We start from the raw sequence: 17,422 nt of genomic DNA on the forward strand, positions 1-17,422 counted from the left end.
GTAAAGAAACTAAAAAAGATAATCTATAATTAGCTCGATATTAAGGGTGGAAACTTAAAACCAAAAGTAAATCTCATCCATGTTTTATCAGATACATTAACAAAATAGAAGTTCTAATAAAAACGACAACCTCCGTCAACATTTTGTAGAACAGATCAACACCACCACAGTCCACAGACATTACCAATAAGCCAATGTGGACTTCAAAATGCCCATTTCCAAGGTTGTGTTTTCGGCTTAGAAAGTGCATATATAACTGTACATGGCAGGGAGACTACTACTGCATCATAAAAGTTTCATCTAGATGCTTTGGCTCGAGGACAGTGTTTAGGAAGGAAGTCAAACACAACAATTACACATCAAAAGAAGAAACTACACATGGCCAAATTTCAGAGTTGACAATATTTTCATTATTTATGTAGATTCACTGATCTTTCTTGTATGCTTCATTATTTATCTGGAGATGACATTAATATGTGCCTTCAAAAGACAGACAAGAGCACCAACCTATTACTAAAATTTGTATCTGTTGTCTGTAGGTAATCAAATCCACTAAATAAACTATACACATTTATCACCGGTTTATAAAAAAAATATATGGGCCTTCTAAACTGATCAAATTGAAGCAACATAGACATTATTATTGCAGGCCTATAGCAAACCTTAACCTTTCAGCATAAGGTGAAAGTTAACGAATAAATCATTTGTCCATCAAAGCTTTACAAAATTTTGAGTGTGAATCAGAAAAGCTTTTACCGAGAGTAGCGGTGATAACATTGGTTAGATTATATCATCCGTGGGATGTCCTTACATCCTTACATATCAGGGATGAGATGGACAGGCACCCTAGTCATGAGTCTATATTTCTCATGTCCCGAAAATGAAATGTCCTTGGATAGAGTTATACATTAAAATGAGAACTGATGTGTCCAAAAAAATGAGGTCACCCATATACAAATTCACGAATGGCATACCATGAAAAACTGCTACATTTTTAAAATAGTGCTACCTGAAAATGCGGTAGATCAGTTCTCCTTCCACTTGTTCTTGTATCTAAGAAATGCTGTAGCTGAACTGTCCCTAGGTTGCGCACGCACACGTGTAGACCTCCGAAGTACGTTTTCCTCGAGTAGGACCTTCTGAGCAATATCTTTTGATCTCTTCTGTAATGCCAAGCTAAATAATACAAAGCACAAGAGGCATTCAAAAGTCAGCCAATAATTTAGAACAAGGTCAGTATGTAAACTTGCTTAAAGAGAGATTCTGTAGATGGTTATGTTTTTCATAAGTTCCATGTAATGGTTATGGATTATTTAAATTATAAAAAGAACACAATCACAATATACAAGCAAACAAAGGTAATTAGACATTCAAAAGTCAAATCAATAATTTAGAACAAGGTCAGTATGTAACAAGCATGATAGAGGATACACAATCAGAAAATAACAAGCATACCTTATTCTATTGTAGTATTTTTCAAGCTGCCTTTTAAGGCCTCTTTCCCTCTCACCTTTTGGATTGAGCGAGCCCAAAAGTGCATCAAGCTTATACATAGATGGCAAGTAAAGTCAGCATCTTAATTGGAGACCAAAAAATGGATGTAACATAATTACACAAGTCCACAGAATGATCACCTCTTCCTTAGTGGAATAGTAGCCCCACTGCATAGAGTCTGAGCTCTCAACAAATAGTCTTCTTTCACGCCGGAAGAACCAATACCTATTGTGGTTTCTATCTTTCCCTAAAGAATTAGTCCGCACCGATAACTTCTCAATTTCTCTTTCAAGGTGCTCTTTCTGTAGCATTGGACAAAGTAAAATAAACATAAGCAAGCATGTAATATTCGTTCTTCCAAACACCTATGCACATTGAGTCACAAGAACAACCACCCACGTGCACACACCAACGAAACACAATCATGCCTGTACATAAACACATTCATATGCACATGCAAAAAGACACAGTTGAACAGACCGTGGCTTCAGGCTTCGGAGTCTCTTTGTCTTTATCCTTTCCTCTTCTTTGGGCCTTCATACCTTCTGAATTACACCCATCTCCCATTCTCAGCTTCTTTGCTGCTTCTGCTGAGATGTAGGAATAATGCTTTTTTTCTCTGTCACATGAAAAAGTAAAAAGCGTGCTCTTTCAGCATCTATAATACAATGAAGATATTAGTTATATCTTCTTAGAGCATACCGATTTTCTGCAATATGATTTTTATCAGATATATGGACCTCATCAACATAATCTACATATGATTCACTTAGAGTCATACTGTGATCGTTCCTGCTGCCATTTTCTAGTATGTTTCCTGCAGCTGTTCCTTTATTGTCAGAATTTTCCATTTTCAGCAATTCTTCTTTCTGCCTTCTGGCTTCATCCCTTTTTACAGCTGCAAGTGCTTGCTGCTGTTCAACCCGTTCCTCTAAATTAACTCTGATAGCATCAGTTCCAAGAGCCTCCGCAACCAGTTCCCTCAATATACGCAGCTTTATATGAGCTTCTAGAAGACCATAATGCCCACGTTTGATAGTTCCCACATAACCTGATAGCTCTTCACGATCTCTCATCTCCACAAAATCACATAAGAACTCAGCCCAGTTGATTAGTCTGATCTGAAATTTATAAAATGTCAGAAAGCACTCTGTTATTTCTGCTAGAAAACTGAAATAGAAACTTGGTGCAGTTGATCCACGAAAGAAAATATTTTGTCAAAAATCTTGCTGCAGAAATCTAGTAACTAGCAAAACTAATTCACCTTTGATTTCCTTTTTTTGTCCCTAGTGACCAAGAAATAGTCACCCTCATCCTTGATGAGCAATTGCAGTATCGATGAGTGCAGTTCTACTATCAAAGTAAGATTGCTATCCTTGTGACAAATTGCATTCTCCAAATCATCAAGACTGAATGGCCATAAATGCAACAATTTGCCAAAGGTGCAACAGAAGTCCCACACCATAAGAAGGTCTCCCACACAGTTCATTGGCACATTAAACTCCAATGACAAAGGAGGTCGTTCAGTAAAAATAGGATCATCAGGAGCAGGGCACACTAAAAGGTCATCAATAGGATATCTGACTGGCTCAGCATTTGGATTGTCTTCATCCGTGAATATGTAGACCATGTAAGAAAAATTAAACAGAAAATTCTTAAATTACTTAATAATCCAAAAGACAAAAAAGACTAAACAGATTATGCAGTTCCATACTGACATACATTACAAGAATGTCCAAGTTTCTTGAAGATACCTTTCTTTATTTTTTTGTCTGGTCCTGCTAAATTTCCATTTTCAGCTTCTTTTCTTTTCTTGTTGATTTTGGAATTTTGAAAATCCTGAGGATAATGTGAACCTTTGGAGCATAAAAATAACAGAGAAAGCAGGTATAAAGATGGGGTTAGAATATTATAGAAATACTTACCCACTTCTTCTTAGTACTCCAAATCCTTCCATTTTGAAGAGTAAGTATGTCTCTCAATTCTTCTGGAGGTTCAGTCATGATCCCGTGCTTCTTAGCAACATTTTCATGAACCACCCATGGAGAAGTCTGATAAGTTGATTCTTTAATGAACTCCTTCAGTACTCTCCTACTAAATGGCCTCTTCTTGTGTATCAGGTCTTCAGCTTTTACTATGGAAGAGTCGATTATCTTCTTATCTTTGTCAAACCAACCTACTTGGTATTGGACAGTATTTTCATCATCTAAAATTTTTAGAATTTTACATGAATAAACAGAGTCATCTTTCCTTCCCTGCAATTCTAATCCTTCAAAAAGGCTTTCCTGTAACTTGTAATACATTTCATTCACAAGATCATTTAAGGTAGATGTGCCTGCAAAGAACACAGTTCATAAATTAAAATGAAGTAGAAAAAAGAGCATGGAATAAATATTCAACAACAGAATAATTCCATAAAATAAGTTTCCCAAAGAAGATTCCAGAGCATGTAGAACACTTACATTCCACTTCAATAATTTGCCTAAAATGGATATAATACTAATGCAGGCTGAGTAACAGGGATGAGAAAAGGCCTTCGGAGAATGTTATTCAATCACCATCGGACACATAATCCATTAAATTAACCAAAGTACCATTTTTTATTTCCCGACTTACACCACACTGTCAAATCTAACTAACAGGTGGAATAGCACCCAGAAAATAAAAAATAAATAAATAAATATAAATCTCACATGTATACATCAAAGAGTGAACACACGCATAAACATCTATACTCCCACAAGAACTAGTGAACACAGCATGAGAAAGAAGTACACTTTCTAGTATAACTAATAGGTGGAACAGTACCCAGACAAACAAAAATAAATAACAATAACACTCACATGTATATCTCAAATAGTGAACACATACATCCAAGTATGTGCTCACTATTTGGAGGTTGTGTTTGTAAGAATTTGCTAGCTAAGACAATGAGTCAGAAGTCTTTAGCAACCAGCTGCAATTTTTCTACACTACTCCATCCAAGTATCTATATTTCTTCTGATAACTATTTGTCCATCACCTGATTGAATACTACCTGTTTATAACCACTCACACTTTGGCAATGGCAACCCATATCAGATGTCCCTAACAACATGTTGCCTACTAAAAAGTTCATAAAGTCTTTGTTTTTGTTTCCACTGACCATATCAAGTTGTCGACATAAAACCACAAGTGTTAATTAAAATGTAGGGTCATTTGCTATTTATAGCTCACAAGGTATTGTAGTTCATTCAAGATTAATGTCAGCAGATGATACCAAATCCCATAAAAATGATTACCAAGAAATGCAAGTGGAACATTACAACCAAAATGAGGAAATATAAATTTTTAACTATCACTAGAACACCACCTCAAAACACCAGGAACTTGAGTAGCCTTTGCCTCTAATTGGATTGCCAGACTTCAGTTCATCTCTACTTCAACTAGCTATCTAAGTTCCCGAGATTAATGAATATAAATGCATTTATCAACTATAAGCATATTCTGAATTCTCAACAGTTAATTAACCAGCTAAAATGTTTTTTGTTAAAAAGTTTTGCATCAGTCTTTAAGTTCGCATATGATACTGTCGTATTTATAGGTACCACTATCTGTCCGACCATAATACTTCCTAGACAATCAGTCTCTTGGATTTTCTCTCTTTTCTCCCACCTATATACTACACTACTATTTCAAGTCACAATGATTATAGCACCAGATGCACATTACAATATCTTTGTTAATTTATCTTGAATTTTGATGATCACCTTAATAAATTAGATAACAGTGCATAATACAAAAAGGAAAATATAAAACAAACCATAAAGTGGTAACACAACGTTAGTCATCAATGGATAAGCACTCAAAACCAGCATACAGGACGAAAAAAATGCTAATAGAAAAAATCAGAAGAAAACAACCATCTTAAAATGCATAATAGAACATTATCATCAAAGAACAAGAAACTGGAGTTAGAAAAGTTATCAATTGGAAGAAATAACTGCAAGCATTGTTTCTGTTCTTACTGAATTGGATCATGTGAAGCACCCGAGGCATTAAATCCTTAGGGAACTGTTGAACATTTTCAGTGGCACGATGCTCAGACACCAAAGCTTCCTCGTAAGTCAAATTTGACTTCCCAGTAACTTTACATCTCCACACTCGTTGGCGATAAAGATTCACTCTCTTTAAATAATCTCTAGAATATGTTAAAGAAAGAGCAACTATTGGCATGTCATCATGAAATACAACAAAGTTGCCATTTTAATAAACAAACATCAAGAAATCTGAAGTGTCATTACTTGAGGTTTATTTCAAGTTGCCAAAGAAAGCTAGACAGATATTTTTCTTTACTTTGTTTGTTCTAGACAGATTTTTCTTTTTTTACTTCAAATTCAGGTAGATAGACTGCAAAAGAAAGAATCAGAGAAAAGGATACTCATAATCCCTGAAAAGTTCCTTCGTGAACCGAACTTGGAAGACCGGCTCATGTGGGTCCAAATCCTTTGGTGCCTCCGACATGGATAACGGTTTTTTTTTATAGAGAGGCATGTCTGTTGTTGAATAACTTTCTTTGAACTATATAAAGATCCTGAATCGAAAAAAATATAAATCTCCTAACCTTCAAACGGCAAAAACTTCAGCTCCTGCAAAAAAAAATGACGAATATGCTCTTCAAGTTTGTACAGGCACGCAGAGACAGAAGGAAAAAAAAAAGAGAGAAAGGAAAAGACATAATAAACAATCACCAGTCTCAAATTAGTATCTTTTCTTATTGACTAAATGCTAACTATGCATTGGAAGAAATGCTAAATACCGAACGACCGTATCATGATAGAACACACAAAGTAACAAAACCCTAACACCAATTTTCTAAATTGTCAAGCAAAGGCAGCCACTTGAGGAATAGATACTGATCGCAACGAAGACTTGCCTTCGGCAAGAAGATACACATAAGCAGCACATCGAACAAATAACATCGTACACGATTCAATCCTCGAATATTAGACTTGGCTCAAAAAGGAAACATCCGAATACAGGATTTCAGTCGATCAAGGAAAGCACACAAGATCAGAAAGATCCAATAAGATAACCAAAGAAATAGACAAAATTAAACCCTAAATCATCCGACACTTCTCTGCTAAGCATGTTATCGGAGACGCAATACGAAGCTGTTCGTGACGAATCCACTACGAAACGGCAAAATCGAACAAGATTCCAAAGAAAATCCGAAAAGGGGAAAGAACATTGAGAGTGTAACCAACTCCTGATGACCGAACGACGCGGAAAGATTTTGACCTAGAATTCGCGAAAGCTGCCAGGTTCCGGCCGCGAAGAGGATCGAAAGACAGCTCTAGGAGCGGCGATGCGAACGATGCAGAGTGGGAAGGAATAGGGAAGGGGGAGGGAGAATCCGAACCTCCGGGGATTCGGTGGAGAAAGGAGAGGGGAGGGAGAGGAGGCAGCGGCGGCGGCAAGGGGTGGGGGGAGCGAAACCCACGACGCGCTCGTTTTCGATCCCCCTCTCTCTTTCTTGGTCTGGGGAGAAGCGCTCTTGTTTTCGACTTATATGCCCTCGCTCGCTTCGTTTTGAAACGATCGCTACTTTTCCTTCCATGGTTTTTTGGCCCCCACGCCGAACAAGAGACACCGAAATGGCCCGTCGTGAGTTGAGCTTCCGTCACGTGTCCCGGAGGACGGCTTGAGCTGGACCACGAGCTTCCTTTCGCGTGTTTGGGCCGCCATAATTCCAAGTTGGTGCGAGATGCGAGCCCGGCCCACTACCAGCCGCCAACTACGACATATTAATTCGATCCAATCAAGATCAAAGCTTTTTGACAAATGATCTCTCGTAAAACACCGATGCGGTTCAATCGGACCGAATTATATGAGTCAATCATGCTGACCGAGACCATGGGTTGGACCTTAAATAGTGTATACATGACATCGACATATTACTTAAGAACACGATTTATGGCACGAAACATAGTGGGCAACAAGACCTCATTATTGGTCAACGTCTGAAGGGATTAATAGCTGCTACAGCGACACGAGAACAGAAACAAAGGATTAAAATCACACCGCTCACATGATGAAATATGTATATATATTTATAGCAGTGCTTAAATGACAACCTATAAAAGGAGGTCTTTCATCACACCGACAAGCGGTTACTCTTTAATACGTCGAAGAACCTGAAAACAACACCAAATGCAAATGAGCAGCATGTACCACATACAATCTCGACACAGCATACAAATGCAAGAACTCATCTTGTTCACGCAAGAATTGTAATCTGTCTTAACATTAATAAGCACCTGTGATTAGCAAAGAAGCTTTTTCTGACACCTTTCGAAGATTTTGTAGAGCTTCTCTGGAGAAGCAACCAGAGGAAATCTCGAGTATGAGATGGCAATGAAGCCAAGGTCTGTTCTATCTGGAACAATATAATCAACAAAATATCTTAAACAAGTGCATCCACAATAGTAGCATGTAAATATGAACACCATTTTCAAGCCAGAGAAACTCAAAACTGATTTGGAACTTATTGCATGCTTACAAGCTGCATGATGCAATATTTTCTGTAAACAGGAGGTGGTGGCAAGTCTGATAACTAAATGATTCTTATTTCACTTATCTGTTTCATGAAGTTTGAGATAACATCACAGTTTGGTGAACCATTTAGAGTTTGTAACTAAACCAAGTAATTTGGAAGAAGTCAATGAGTGAAAAAAAAAAAAAAAAAATGGGGAGAGAACCTATCTCCAGCACACTTAATTGACAAAGGAAACTATACTAATATATTGAACTGATGAAGCAAAAAGGTCAGCGATAAGGCACATATTGATCACAATGTATATTGCTTTTAGTCTCAAATACCAGACATTTATGTAGGAAAGACTATGAATGATGGTATAGCCTAGCAAGGTTTGGAGAACACCAATATATACTCTCTAGGCTGACTGGTCTTGAAATAACAGTGATATAATCTTATAGTACATAAGCTATGTCATCTAGGAAAATATATTCAGCAAGTAGTGACAAAGGAAGAATCGAACAGAAGTTTGGTCATGGGTAACAACAATATATGCTGGATGGTTTATTTCCTGTTTCTTCATCAACTACATCATATTCTCCGGCACCCTTATGCACAATTAAAAAAACTTCAATTTCAAGATGAACATCAAATGTTATTCTGTATATTAATTGCACAGACTAGGCAAATATTCAACGTGAACTAAGCGAAAGCTCAATCCATAACAGTATAGTGGCATGACTGACCAGATGACATGGTGGCCTGCAATAATTATCTTGTTACTAGAGAAAGAATGTGATCCAGTATCCACAAATCCCACCTACATAAGAAAACCATTAAGCCAAATATAAATCTGACTGAATATCCAATCAATTTTTCAAAAAACAAGGAAATGAGGGAATTAAAGATAGGTAACTCTGAACAACCTATAACTGCTAGGTAACTCAACACTTGCATCACGGACTGTCATGCGGCCCCATGTTGAACATATCATAATATTCTATGCATAAGGGACTAACACTTTACCAAAAACACACACATGTATGTTGGGCAACACTGAGATGTCCGTTGGCGTAGACCCCATGCTGCAACACATAACATAGCAGTGACGTTAAAGAGCATCAATTCAATGTCATGCAGAACAAACGCTCTAGGATCCATCAATTTGATGTCCTCATATAGAGATATCACAGATGCGATAAGGCTACTCTATCTGCACTTGAATATGATGGCTTAATGCATGAGGCCATTGCTAATACACGCAGTCTCACCCTTATAAGCAGAAACACTGTTTCTATGACTCGAATCTTGGTAATCCATCTTGTCAAGGAGGAAAGTAACCGCAATACCAAGGCTCATCCTCTCCATGTGTACTCGGATCAATGGTATAGTCCGATGATATAATCTTTTGGCGTGCACCTTTACTAGAGGGAAATTGCACATTGTAAATTCCAAGATTTAATCTATCTGAACGTTAAAATACTAGCAAAACTTTCAACATGTAACTAAGAAAGCAGATGAGAAAACCAACACATGGATATAAACCAAGAGTTCACAGATGAGAAAACCAGCATATGGCCATACACCAAGGGTTCCAACAAAAGATAAATTTCCAAATCAAAACAAAACATGCATCACACATTTGCTCAAGTGAAGATTTATTTTATCGTTCTCGAAATTGTCCAGGTATCTCAAAATGGGACAAAACAAAAACAAGAGGAATGGAATGGGTTTACAAGCTTTCCACTTGACAATTCTATCAAATACAAAACTGGAGCCATAGAGCCAAAATATGCAGATGGAAAATAAGCTAAATGAACAAAGGCATTTCTTATGGTGCTATTATTCTCTCAACATTTTTCTGTCCATGGAAGTACCAAAAGCTTGGCACAACATTTTCTATCATGATGATCCATCATGACAGTTTATTATGAAGAATAGTTTCTTCGGATCTTTGATTACAACTATTTATTGATTAAAAAAATCAAATTGACCTACAAAGAGAATAAAGAATTGATATGCAAAATCGTTTACTGTAACAAGTTTGGACTTGGGGAAAGAAAATGAAATTTCAAGAAGAAAGAAGCTCGTCTTAATTAATTCTAGAAAGCAGCTTAGCTTAATTCATTCGGCTCAGAATGCTGGCATTTATCCTCCTGTTAACAGACTAGGACCTGATCAGGAATGATACGAGACAAGTGCCTTTCATTCAGAATACTTAATAAAAGAGACGGAAAGGCAAGAGGGCAAAGAAGAAGAAGAAAGAGGGAGTAAATATGAGGAATAACAATATGCTTCCTACCGTCATCAACAGAAACGCCAAATAAATCCATTCGAGAAGAGTATCGTCATTAATGTGGTCAGTTCAAGAAACCCTACGGTGCACAAGTCTCAGAACTGAAATCCATCCAGACGATCAACTCCGACAAAGCCTCGGCTGCTCCGGAAATCAAAAGGGGACGGTAACGAAACCCCATCCAAGAAACCCACAACTCAAAGAGTCCACACCGAGACTGTTGGAGCCCGCTTCTTAGAACGATCAAACGCAACGCCGAAAGAATCTCGATGAGACTCCCTCAAGGGTTTGTCGATTGCTTACGCAGCGGAAGCGACAGATCATAAACGGAGCTTGAGACCGCCGTCCGGCTCCGCCGTCGCCAAATTGGCCCACCCATGTGTGAACAGTCGCGACGCATGAAATAAATAAATAAATAAACATGTATATTGATTTATCGGACGTATCGCGTGCGATGCACGTGACCAGATTGGCCCACCCATTATTATTTTTATTTGTTTTTTTTACTTTTATAGGGAGAAATTTTTTTAACACATTATTTATTTTTCCAAGTCTAAAAATTTTCGACTATTGAAAAATTCATATATATATATATATGTTTTGAATAATAATGTGTAAATATATGGATTTCATTCAGAATTCTCAAAGTGCGACAATTTAGCCTGCAATTAATTGTTAGAGAGTCAGTCTTAAAAAAGACTATCAAATTGGAGACCACATCATACACAGCCTATGATTTCATGGACATGTAATGAATGGTCCATTGTTGCAGTTTACCAGATTAATTATTTGAATTTGAGTTCTGAATATTGGCCAATTGAACATTAATCAAATAGACATTGTAATGGATAAAGACATTTACTACACCTATATAACCTAAATTGACATCAAGTTGAAATGCATCAGCTGAAAAGTGCTTCATGTAATGTCACATAATTGGGAAATTGTAGTCCCTATCTCTTCAAATTGCTCACCATATATCGATTTCATGAGGTCGCTTCCTCGTATATGTGCTTTATTTTCTTTCTTCATGGCCGCATCCACACACGATGTCTCGATACAATTCGTAGTCCCATCGACCCCTCCAGACATCCTGCTACTCCAGCCAAACCAGGATCCAGCACCCATGACCACACGAGACTGTTGGCCCCACAGGCCAAGAGCACCCCCGACGCTGCGAAAACCCACCCAGGAGGTTCTGTTCCGCCCGACGCAGCGGATCCTCTCCCGACACTGCACGTCGTTCGGATCTCATGTCACCATCACAGGACTGAGATGGCATCGAAGCCTAATCCTACGATGCAGTCGCAGTCTTTGCAGCACCTGCAAGTGGCTTCCATGCATCCACCTGTTTGCTTTCCCTGCACTTTTAGCTGTCAGAAAAGCGAGATGCGTGGCCTCCTGCTACCATGTCTCTTTGATCTTCCCACACAGCAGTCAAAGTTGGAACAGCGTTCTCCGAGAAGACGAGGCTCGCTCATACACATTCACGGTGGAGGTGTTATGACTCGATCAAAGTGAAGCAAAGAACCCCCAACTCTATACTTGGATGTATCAGATGAAATCTTTCTTGGGTCGTCTCACCTTGACTTCGTTCTTCTGCAAGTAGACTTTGGCATCTGGAAACCCAACTCGTTGATGGAGATCACAAGAAACTGTCGGTGTTTCTGCTATCTTATCAGAATGCTATTTAGGAGCTTTATGAATGCTGTTTCTATGTATTATTTAAGTGTTTCTGCTGTCTTCCTCTCGTGTCTGTTTTCACCGCAACCAGATGGTGCTGAAGTCTAGTGTTGGAGGAAAGGGTAAGCATTCATGCATTAGCAATCACGTACATTTACAGAACTTTTTGGAGTGAAAACACTCGGTCATTCTCGTCGAAATCAAGGACGAGAGTTGATGCAGAGTCTGTGAGGGAGATGGAATAGTTCACAGAAAGGGATCCCACAACGATCCGTGCTGTTCCCACTCCTCCAGCTCGGTCACCTCAGTGGTCCAGGCGGGTGGGCTCAGGAGCAGAGCCTCCGCCAGCTCCGCCCACAACCTGGGCGAGTCGAGGCCGAGCTCGTCGTTCCCCAGCCGCTCCAGCCCCGCCGATATCCCCGCCCTGGCGGTGGTCCTGCACCGGAGCCTCGCGGCCGCCTCGAGCGCCGCCGACCGGATGTCCTTGGGTTCCGAGCTCCTGGGCCGCGGCAGCTGCTCTGCCGACTCCGGAAAGTTGAGCTGCGCGTCGCGCCCCTTGAGCCGCAGCGCCGCCACGTCGTGCGCCACCGCCGCCATCTCCGCCGACTCGAAGCTCCCCAGCCAAATCCTGGTCTTCTTCCCCGGCTCCCGGATCTCCGACACCCACTTTCCCCACTTCCTCTTCCTCACCCCTCGGTACTGCACCGCCAAGTCCGCTCTCATCTCCGCCAGCTGCTCCATTGCTGATCTCCGCACCGAACTGCTCAGCTTGCTAACCGGATGATGATGATATGAGATGCTAAGAGTGTTCATGGAAGTATAAATAGGCAACGGGGATGAGCTTAATGTACAGATGGAGCTCGCTTAGAGGGGGAAGTGAGCTTCCTAGTAAGTGCACGAGATGGGTACAGATTTGGTGGACTCCTCCAATCGCGATCCTCATTCGATCCATACTCCTATTCGATATTTTACGCACCAAAGCGAAATCTGAGCACTGAAACATATAGCACAGAAGGCAGATGTGGATTGGAGGAATTCAGAGGACTGCGCATCGCTGGTTTTACTGCACCTGCGCCCCACGCACGTAAGGAGGAGAGATCTGAATCAATGATTACGTGGTCTGTCCAGATCTTTGGATTTATTGCATGCATTGCATCAGGAGAGGAGGAGGGATAAGGTCTGCTGTCCCTGTTGAAGTAATTGGCGTGACAGCTGGATCGTTCTCCTGCTCCACTGGCGTCCATTGACGAAGGATGGAGAGCTTGTCGGATGGCTTGGGGATGTTCCGAGGCGAGTGGCGAGGGGGAGTGAACCGGCGGAACGGCGGGTGGGGCCCCAAACCTTGACCGTGGCACGGAGGGTGTACTGTGCCTCCGTACGACCCCGGCCGTCGTCTTCTTCGGGAGGGAGATGCCACCAAATGGGTTAGCGACTTGGGGTCCGACGGAGCCACATTGCGGAAACATAGGGTCAATGTGCTTGGGTGAGTGCAGGTCCAGCTCAATAATGCAAACTGAACACATTGATGATGAACAGGACATAGTTTCGGCTACGGGTGGCATTAACATGGATTCGTTTAGATCCGCTGCATGATAAATCTGCATCCTATAAATGCTACGTGAACTCCACCTGCATGCCATTTGGAGGCATGCGGAGGACACTGAGGGCCTTTAAGTGAATCCATTGTCAAAAGAAAGGTTCCGCAAACATGTAGCAATCAGAGTCAGAAGTGACGTGAACGGTGTGTGATGGAGACATCGACTGTGATTGCTGGAGAGAGGAAGAAAGAAGCTTCCTTGCTCTTCATGCATCGATGGAAACAGCTGCCCTTTTGTTGACTGAAACGGGCAAATTGCACTAAAGGGAACTCCCATCTCCTCTCTACAAAAGTGAAACGGAGCTTTCGAAGCGGTTGGTGGAACTGTGAGGCGTCAGTGTTCACTTGTTGGTAACAGTAGCAGTGCTATTTGTCATGGTGATGATGAAGGAACAGCCATATCAGCGAGGGAGGAGATAAAGACGTAGGGAAATGGAGCACTGGGGAAGCCAATCAATGGCTCTTTCCTATTTGTGATGCATGCAGAGATCTCGAGTATGAAGTGTACTGGATTCAGGACTTGTCCTTTCAAGCATGTCATTGCTAGTTTCATGGCTCCAGGTTTCATCCTGTAAAGTTGCAGTGCAAATGCTGGCGATCATCCAAGTTTGCAGCCAGCGCTGGGCCCATGAGAGAGAGAGAGAGAGAGAGAGAGAGAGAGAGAAAGAGAGAACTTGTTTTGATTTTTTGAATTGTTCAAAAAGCTTTTCCCCCACAAAAGGAATCGATTGTTGCAAAGAAATTGCCTCTTCACTTGCATTTTCTACAGCAACCATATAAATACTCTCTCAATTCTTCTTTCCTTTGCCACAGAAATTATGTTCAGATTTAATGAAGCAAAGCAGTAGAACACCGTCACCTCGGAAAGCCTTCTTTCGGACATCTTTTCAGCCACTAATACTCCACATCTCACTACCTGTTCATACAACCATCGACATCCACCGGTTACCAACCTTCTGCAACAACGTGGAGTTCTTGCTATCACGGAGCTTGTTGTGTCACCAACTATCACGTTCTGTGAACACTATTTGCAGGAAGGAACACCACAGATTCATGGGGAGGAGAAGGATAATTGTTCCAAATAGTCAAACACTATTCAAGGTCACACATCACAACTCCCACTAATGATGGATCTACATAATATTATGACTAGCTGCTCATCTCCAAACAGACATGCATTCATGATACAGAGTCGAGAGAAGAATTTTGTACGTGCTATCATCTATCAGAACACATAGATAAACCTAGGTTCTATAATTGCCTCTCTGATTGCATGAATTAAGACCAAATCATTCTGTTTTGTGTCTGCATGCCATGTCATGCACAAAAATGTAGGCGAGGATTATAGGACATATCATCCAAGCAGAAACGAGAAAAAGCTCAAAGTCTCATCTAACATTTGCAGTAGGATATGCACCAGCAATTTGTGGACACTGACAAGTGGTTGATGTGAGGTTCAGTGTGAGTGCAGCATGTGAAACTGTGATCAACGATTACGTTCAATATTTGCTTAATCTCAGTGCACAATAACAAATAAAATGGTATCAGGCAAATCTGAAAGACTATCTATCCACCAAGTGTGAAGCTCAAAATTACGTAGAACATGAACTATTTGCTTCGATAACAAGCACTACACCCAACTATAAGCCATTGTAACAGCTCTTGTATGAAAACATAGAAAGTAGGAAAGTGATGATGATTTTGCTTTGAATTATTGTGTTGGATCATTTATTGTATCCAATTAACACACGGTAATGGCGTTATATTGAGTATGGAAAAAAAAGTGGAGTGGAACAAATCCGTCCTCTACTGTTCATGCAGAGTTCTCCAGGAATGGGTAGTCTGTGTACCCAACAACTGGATCAGAGGTGTAGAAGGTGTTCCTGTCATACTCGTTCAATGCAGCATTCAGCTCAAATCTCTTGGGCAAGTCAGGATTCGCCAAGAACAGTCTGCCAAAAGCCACCAGATCTGTGTATCCCTCATCCACAACCTCGTTACCTTCGTCGCGATCGTAGCCTCCTGCGGCGATGAAGGTTCCCTTGAACGCCTTCCTCATGGGAAGAAGCCGGTGAGGGATGTGATACCTGCCACTGACCATGGCCATCCTGGGCTCTATCATGTGGCAGTAGAGGATGCCGTGCTTGTTCAGTTCTCGCACCATGTAGAGAGCAAGTGCCTCGGGGTCTGAATCCCAGCAGTCCAAGCAGTCCATGAACGGCGACAGTCGCATCCCAACTCTATCCGCTCCGATCTCATCGGCGACCGCTTCGACTACCTCCAACGCAAAGCGACATCGGTTCTCCAAGCTCCCGCCGTACTTATCGGTTCGGTCGTTCACGCTATCTTTCATGAACTGATCGATCAGGTAGCCATTTGCGCCGTGGATCTCCACTCCATCGAAGCCTGTGTGATTCTCGGCTGTCAAGTGAATGCATGAGAAAAAGAGGAGCTTGTAGTAGCAAAAGCATCTCACCAGCTTCGATGGCGTTCCGGGCCGCCAGTCTAAAATCCTCGACGATTCGAGGGATCTCTTCGGTCAGTAGTCTTCGAGGACGAGAGTGCTCTTCGACGGAGGCATCGTCAGGCATTTGTGATAGAACCTGCTTGTCAGTGCTAGAGATTGGATGCTGTCCATTAGGCTGGTAACCTGCACGCAGATTTGTACAAAGGATCATAAAAGGAAGCATGATGATGTAAATGTCAGGGTTCTACTTTAGAACAGGAAGGATAGGACAAAGCAATACTAGTGTCGGAGACTCTGCCAACATGCCAAAGCTGGCAGAAGAAGACTCCACCCTCGGCATGAACAGCGTCTACGATGGGCTTCCATGCCTCCACTTGCTCTCTTGTCCAAACTCCAGGAGTATCAGGATATCTATACATGAAGAACCACCAAATTGTAACCAAATAATAACATTTTTACTTTGTCTGCAACAAATCGTACCCCTGAGCAGTGTCCGAGACTCCTGTTGCTTCTGCGATGAGCAGGCCTCCATCGGTGGCTCTTTGAGAGTAGTAGACAGCAGCATGAGGCTGAGGAACACTGCCATATGATCTGCATCTTGTCAACGGTGCCATAACAACCCTGTTAATTCGCAAGCTTTATTAGATTCAGGTTTCATTCAAGGATCGACATAACTCTGCAATGGAGAAGAGTCTAATGACTGACCTGTGGGAGAGATCAAACTTGCCCATCTTGTAGGAACCGAGAAGAGGGATGGCTGCCATGCTCAGAAATTTGGAGGAGATATAAACCAAGTGGATCCTGACTGTGCGTGCAGAGGATGGGGATGAGTGCTTGGTCTTTGTAGGAATGCAAGGGTGGAGCTTGAGACTGAGGAGTAGCCCAGTCCGATTTCCTTCATTTCTACTTCACGTGCATTGATTACTACAGGACTACCGGCGTCACTCTACCGTCACTGCGTGAGTTCGATGGTCAACCTCATTCCTGGCGTTATGGTAATTGATGATGTGATGATTCATCTCAACCCTCCATCACTGATATGATGATGGAGAAAACGAGCGACGTCGCTAAACTTCAACAAACGTGCCAAAGGAAAAGGAAGAGTCTGCCATGGAGGCCTCCACATTCTAGTTTGAGCACCTTTGGTCAAGACCAAGACAGGCGGCTGGCCATAGCCGTCACTGAGAAAGCATCGCCTCCTTTTCGTTGCTCAGTCTGCGACATCCATGTAGAAGATTCGGATCCTCTCCAACCCCTACCAATTCGATTCCCCTACAATTCTCTCATCTCCACCCTCCGTCTCTCTTCCTTTGAGATTGATCCAACTTAGGTGTGCTAACCGATACCAGATATTATTACTATAATAAT

The 17,422-nt window shown here is 41.3% G+C and overlaps 4 protein-coding genes across 10 annotated transcripts; all 4 read right to left on the reverse strand.

Moving 5' to 3' along the window:
- Positions 1 to 872: 872 nt before the first annotated feature.
- LOC135630942 (uncharacterized) lies at positions 873 to 7,108 on the reverse strand. 3 transcript variants are annotated; one of them, XM_065138269.1, is made up of 12 exons: positions 6,896 to 7,108; positions 6,098 to 6,122; positions 5,915 to 6,029; positions 5,502 to 5,674; positions 3,420 to 3,829; positions 3,249 to 3,333; positions 2,759 to 3,099; positions 2,197 to 2,615; positions 1,975 to 2,113; positions 1,635 to 1,796; positions 1,456 to 1,544; positions 873 to 1,176 (listed from the first exon to the last, which is right to left on the reverse strand). In XM_065138269.1, exons 1-12 carry the CDS (start codon positions 7,091 to 7,093, stop codon positions 1,026 to 1,028), a joined length of 2,307 nt encoding a protein of 768 aa, XP_064994341.1. In that variant the 5' UTR covers positions 7,094 to 7,108; the 3' UTR covers positions 873 to 1,025. The 3 variants fall into 3 exon arrangements, with proteins under 3 accessions (XP_064994341.1, XP_064994343.1, XP_064994342.1); XM_065138271.1 differs by having other exon boundaries at positions 6,775 to 7,021; XM_065138270.1 differs by having other exon boundaries at positions 5,915 to 6,122; positions 6,775 to 6,912.
- A 270-nt stretch (positions 7,109 to 7,378) lies between these two features.
- LOC108952183 (uncharacterized) lies at positions 7,379 to 10,694 on the reverse strand. 4 transcript variants are annotated; one of them, XR_010494169.1, is made up of 6 exons: positions 10,314 to 10,694; positions 9,283 to 9,430; positions 8,938 to 9,096; positions 8,758 to 8,831; positions 7,794 to 7,912; positions 7,379 to 7,670 (listed from the first exon to the last, which is right to left on the reverse strand). XR_010494169.1 is itself a non-coding variant. In XM_065138210.1 (6 exons), coding segments are annotated over exons 1-5 (363 nt in total). In that variant the 5' UTR covers positions 10,687 to 10,693; the 3' UTR covers positions 7,379 to 7,670; positions 7,794 to 7,911. The 4 variants fall into 4 exon arrangements, 1 of the variants encoding a protein (XP_064994282.1); XR_010494171.1 differs by having other exon boundaries at positions 9,038 to 9,096; positions 10,611 to 10,679; XR_010494170.1 differs by having other exon boundaries at positions 10,611 to 10,679.
- Positions 10,695 to 12,100: 1,406 nt separating this feature from the next.
- LOC135631174 (ethylene-responsive transcription factor ERF021-like) lies at positions 12,101 to 12,763 on the reverse strand. Its single transcript, XM_065138635.1, has one exon. It carries the CDS (start codon positions 12,729 to 12,731, stop codon positions 12,237 to 12,239), a length of 495 nt encoding a protein of 164 aa, XP_064994707.1. The 5' UTR covers positions 12,732 to 12,763; the 3' UTR covers positions 12,101 to 12,236.
- A 2,510-nt stretch (positions 12,764 to 15,273) lies between these two features.
- On the reverse strand, positions 15,274 to 16,818 carry LOC103976562 (putative 12-oxophytodienoate reductase 5). 2 transcript variants are annotated; one of them, XM_009391812.3, is made up of 5 exons: positions 16,760 to 16,818; positions 16,535 to 16,675; positions 16,335 to 16,465; positions 16,064 to 16,237; positions 15,274 to 15,993 (listed from the first exon to the last, which is right to left on the reverse strand). In XM_009391812.3, exons 1-5 carry the CDS (start codon positions 16,816 to 16,818, stop codon positions 15,401 to 15,403), a joined length of 1,098 nt encoding a protein of 365 aa, XP_009390087.2. In that variant the 3' UTR covers positions 15,274 to 15,400. The 2 variants fall into 2 exon arrangements, with proteins under 2 accessions (XP_009390087.2, XP_064994578.1); XM_065138506.1 differs by having other exon boundaries at positions 16,535 to 16,651; positions 16,760 to 16,779.
- Positions 16,819 to 17,422: the final 604 nt, after the last annotated feature.

Source organism: Musa acuminata, chromosome BXJ3-2 (assembly GCF_036884655.1).
Source record: "Musa acuminata AAA Group cultivar baxijiao chromosome BXJ3-2, Cavendish_Baxijiao_AAA, whole genome shotgun sequence".
Taxonomy (NCBI): domain Eukaryota; kingdom Viridiplantae; phylum Streptophyta; class Magnoliopsida; order Zingiberales; family Musaceae; genus Musa; species Musa acuminata.